Source organism: Atta colombica, unplaced genomic scaffold (assembly GCF_001594045.1).
Source record: "Atta colombica isolate Treedump-2 unplaced genomic scaffold, Acol1.0 scaffold126, whole genome shotgun sequence".
NCBI classification, from domain to species: Eukaryota; Metazoa; Arthropoda; class Insecta; order Hymenoptera; family Formicidae; genus Atta; species Atta colombica.
Window position 1 is genome coordinate 5,093,080 of NW_017259213.1, and position 4,278 is coordinate 5,097,357.

General features: G+C 38.9%; 1 protein-coding gene across 5 annotated transcripts in view; it reads right to left on the bottom strand.

The window, feature by feature from the left end:
• Positions 1-205: 205 nt before the first annotated feature.
• LOC108684140 (zinc finger protein 91-like) overlaps positions 206-4,278 on the bottom strand; it is a 14,985-nt gene continuing 10,912 nt past the window's right edge. For all 5 annotated transcript variants that reach the window (XM_018188257.1, XM_018188258.1, XM_018188261.1 and 2 more), the window contains 2 exons: positions 4,071-4,189; positions 206-2,845 (listed from right to left, as the gene is read on the bottom strand). In XM_018188257.1, coding sequence (XP_018043746.1) covers positions 795-2,845; positions 4,071-4,189 — 2,170 coding nt within the window. In that variant the 3' untranslated portion in view covers positions 206-794. The remainder of the gene's footprint in view (positions 2,846-4,070; positions 4,190-4,278) is intronic.

The window sequence follows — 4,278 nt, forward strand, 5'->3', positions numbered from 1 at the left end:
TGATATGGAAACAATTTAGAATTTTTATCAGATTCTACAGATTTTATCAATGGCCAACATGTCAACAAAATATGACGTATCAACAACTTCAACGTACAGAGAATGCTCACACATAAATAATTCGAAATTATTGAATAATCTTCTAATCAATGATAAAATGCAAAAAAAGCTTAGAAACGAATACAACTGGATATAATATGTGCTGCATGTACATTGTCGAAAAAATGACTTTCATATATGTACAAGATAGTTTTATTTTTTTAATCTATTTGATAGATTATGATCTTCATTTGATGCTACAAATATTTTGAAACATTCTTTGATTGTAGACAATTGATAAAATTTGTTCTTCTGGTTGGTCAATCAAATGTTTCGAAGCATTTGTAGAGCTAAGTGTGCTGTATCCTTAGAAGTAAGATAAATTCTACTATTCGTCAACTATAAACAAAAACAGATCATCGGTTTTTTACAATGCATATTAATCTACAATCATTCGCGATGTTTATAATGCATATTAATCTACAATCATTAGCTCAACTATAAGTGCGTTTAGATAGTAGACGCGTTTAGATAATAGACGCTATTAGTGCTATTTATGTCATTCTATCCTTGATTTACATCTAATAATAAACAACGAAGATAGAATAACAGAAGTAGCGTTAATAGCGTCTCTCCGAACGCACAATATATCATCTACAAATTTCGGATCAATTTCTTACATAGAAAAAATATAAACATGTCACGGGTATATAAATATGTGCGATATCATCGCGATTGCTAGATAGAAGTTCCATTTACGTGGCAAGACGATGCTTAGTCTCGCCTGTGTTTGAATCTATAATAATCTTCTCCTTGGCAGTTTTTACTTTTGAAGAGGAAGTACCTAAAGTATAAGTGTTGATCGTTTCGGTAAGTGGTAGGAATCTACCATCGGCGCATTCCTTGAACAGTAGTTCCTTCAATCGTTGACCCCTATCATTTTTGTTGTTTGCAGATATTTTCTCTGTTGTCAGCGTCAGCATTTCGACAATAAGATAGGATTCAGGTTTGTACAGTCTTGTGAAGTGCAGCTTGATATGCTCACCGACGTTTTCGTCTTTTCGCGGAATGTAATCACAATGCGGGCACGGCGGCGTCATGCGTTCAATACCATGGCGACGCTTGTGTGAATCCATGACATCCTTATCGATAGTGGAGAACGGGCAGCTTTGGCAACGGATCATCTCTACATCGACGTCGCCCGTTGATGAAATGATTCCCTTCTTTTGCATTAACAATAAACTCTGCCTATCCTGGTTAGAAGGTTGTAGCGCAGCATTGTTATTGGACGCGTTATTAGCGGAGGAAAATGCCGTCATATTAGCAGCAGCAGACGATCTCGATGACTTACGTGATGATGCCGATACAACATCAATAATGCTATCACTATCGATTGAAATCCGATCATCCTCGAATTGTCTCCGAGATGCCTGTGCCTCTGCGTTTGCCTGATGCTTCTTTAGGTGCTGTACGTAATTGGCATAATATTTGACTGAATAGTCGCACGTAGTGCAGCGATAGCGTTGTTTCGCACCATGCAAAGTCAGATGAACTCTATATTGTTCACGCTTTTCAAAAGCGGATGGACATTTGTGACACTTATAACGTTTTTCCTTCAAACGACCATTCCGTAGGTAACCTGGATAAACGAAATTAGGATTGCCGCGCATAAAGACACCAAATTGTGGATCCGGAGGTGACTGCAGTGGAGATCCGGGAGAGGATGTTGAAGCGGAATCTACGGTAGACAGCTCCGCAGTTGCTTGGCTGGTTTCATTATGTCGTCGATGTACCACCTGATGTTTTAATAAATTTTGTTCCGTTTTCGATGAATAATCACAGTCATTACATTTGTATCGATTGTTTGAACCATGAAGCGTCATGTGGTACTCCAAAGCATCGAGTTTGAAGTAACGAGCCGGACACTTAGCACATGTAAACACTTGACCGGTCCTTTGAACGGTCGTGCCATTGACACTGTTATAACTGTTTGAATTTTCGTTGATTTCAACAACAATCCACGCGACGTTCAACGCACTGTCATTATTTTCCCGACTCTCCACTTCAACACACGCTGTCGTGGGCGGTGGATAACGCTGCGAATGGCCATACAAGGTCAACAGATATTTGGTACGCTCTTGATATTCTGATGAGTGCGCCTTTTGATGAGCTAACAGGTGCGCCGGTTGTCGCGCTGCATACGAGCACCATTGGCATGAATATGCTAATAATGTGGTGTGGTAACGCAGATGGATACGCAACTCCTTTTCGCACAGAAATCGTGCTGGACACTTGCCGCAACAGTGCACCAGACGAGAATCTTGTAGATCAGGCTCGGTGCCTAGCATGGGAGTGTGTGTCAAGCCAAGCAGAGTGATTAGATCGCTCACCTGTTGAGAATCAGGTCGCGTCTCATCGAAAAGACAGTGAACAGTACCGAGAGATCCTGCATGCATTTCTGTATGTGCGATCATGACTTCCCGACGCGTGCAAGTAAAGCTACAATCAGTGCAGGCAATCAAGGGACCCTGAGTTGGCATGTCTACATGCATTGTCTCATGGTCGCGCACTTCCGCACGTCGCGATGAAATATACGGACAATGACGGCACTTGAGCATCTTCGTTAGTGTGCCATCTGGTCGTGATACCCAAACCAGTGGAGCATCCGGAAGAGCACGAGTATCCAAAAGAAGCGACGGCAATGAATGTGGCTGAGATCCTGTGATTTTTGGAGATGTCGTTACATTGTTACGTGATGTTATCTGAATCACTTGTTCGATAGATTCGTCTTTTGTTCGAGAAGTACCTGTAACAAATGCTTAAATTACAGCACATGTTTAATGTATAATGTAATGCTCCGGCACACAGAACGCTGCAACATTTGTTACATGACGGAAGTTGGCATCAATAGTCAATCAATTTATTGCTTTTCCATGAGAATGATTAGCTACCGTACCAATTTCCGCCGTGCGGCAAGCGTTATCGCGTCCTGTGTACCGGAGCTATTAGAAAACAGTTGTGCTAATAAGTCCCGGAACACAATAGAAGTAGTAATGCCTTCTACAATCGCAAATTGTAAGTCGTAAGAAATCAGCCAAGCATAGTTGAATATGAAAAAAAAATCGACTATGATTAATTTCTTACGGCTTATGACCCTATTATAAACAAGCAAGGATACTGTCTCATGCATGACAGTCAAATTTCAGAAAACGAAATCTCACAATAAAAGTAATACGATCAATCAGATTGTTACGCGTTACATGAATGTGCTAAACTTAAGTGATTCTGATTTGTCATATTACTTTTCCGAAATTCCATCATGAAGCGTCCTAAGTTCCCGCGCATGCACATTTAACCATACAGTGTTCATAGTCGATTCTTGCATTTGTGGCTGTCTTAAGTAGATGTCATAAGACAATCGGAGGGCCGTATTAACATCTTAAGACATTCTTAAGATTTAAGACTTAAGACAGTCTTAAAAGAACAAACTATGAATACCGGCCATAGAGACAGAATAAGACAAAATTATCTTTAGGCCTGTTCGTTTTAGGTGAACTTTTTCATCTTTTCTCTTTTACTTTCCAAATGGAGATGCAATAATTTTAACTGAAAAGAACAGATCTTATGTCTGCATGTGCAACGCACTTTAGATTAGGCGATTTGTTGACTACATTATTATTTGTGTATCAATTTAGATAGGTTTGGCCAATATCTTACGCTTAAATCTAAGACCGATATTTTGCGTCGCACGACAAAGCTATTAATTGGGAACAGAAGGATCCGAGAAACTCTCAGCCTAGCAGCGAATTAACAGGTTTGAAAAATTTATTGTACAATAAAAACGCACAAATGTAATCCCTGAAGCTTACTATATCTATTGTGTTTCAGGACTATAATGAATAATATGTATTGAAAACAATTAATCAAATTTAGACCCAATTTCACTATTCTATTACGCATCTATGGAAAAGTTACACCTGTCTTATTATACTATGCATTCGATATATTGTGCAATTTATAAAACTTACTACCTTCAGAAATTGATATTTGTGGCTGTTTACTCTTGGGACTGGATAATGGGAAATCCATATTCTGTTGATGCATAGCTGCCAATTCTTCTCCGTGAAGTCTAGCGTGCTCCAACAGTTCTCTGTAATACAATGAATAGTGCAACTGCATTATACGTTGTATTATATCATTACCTATACATATATATATATATATATATATATATATATA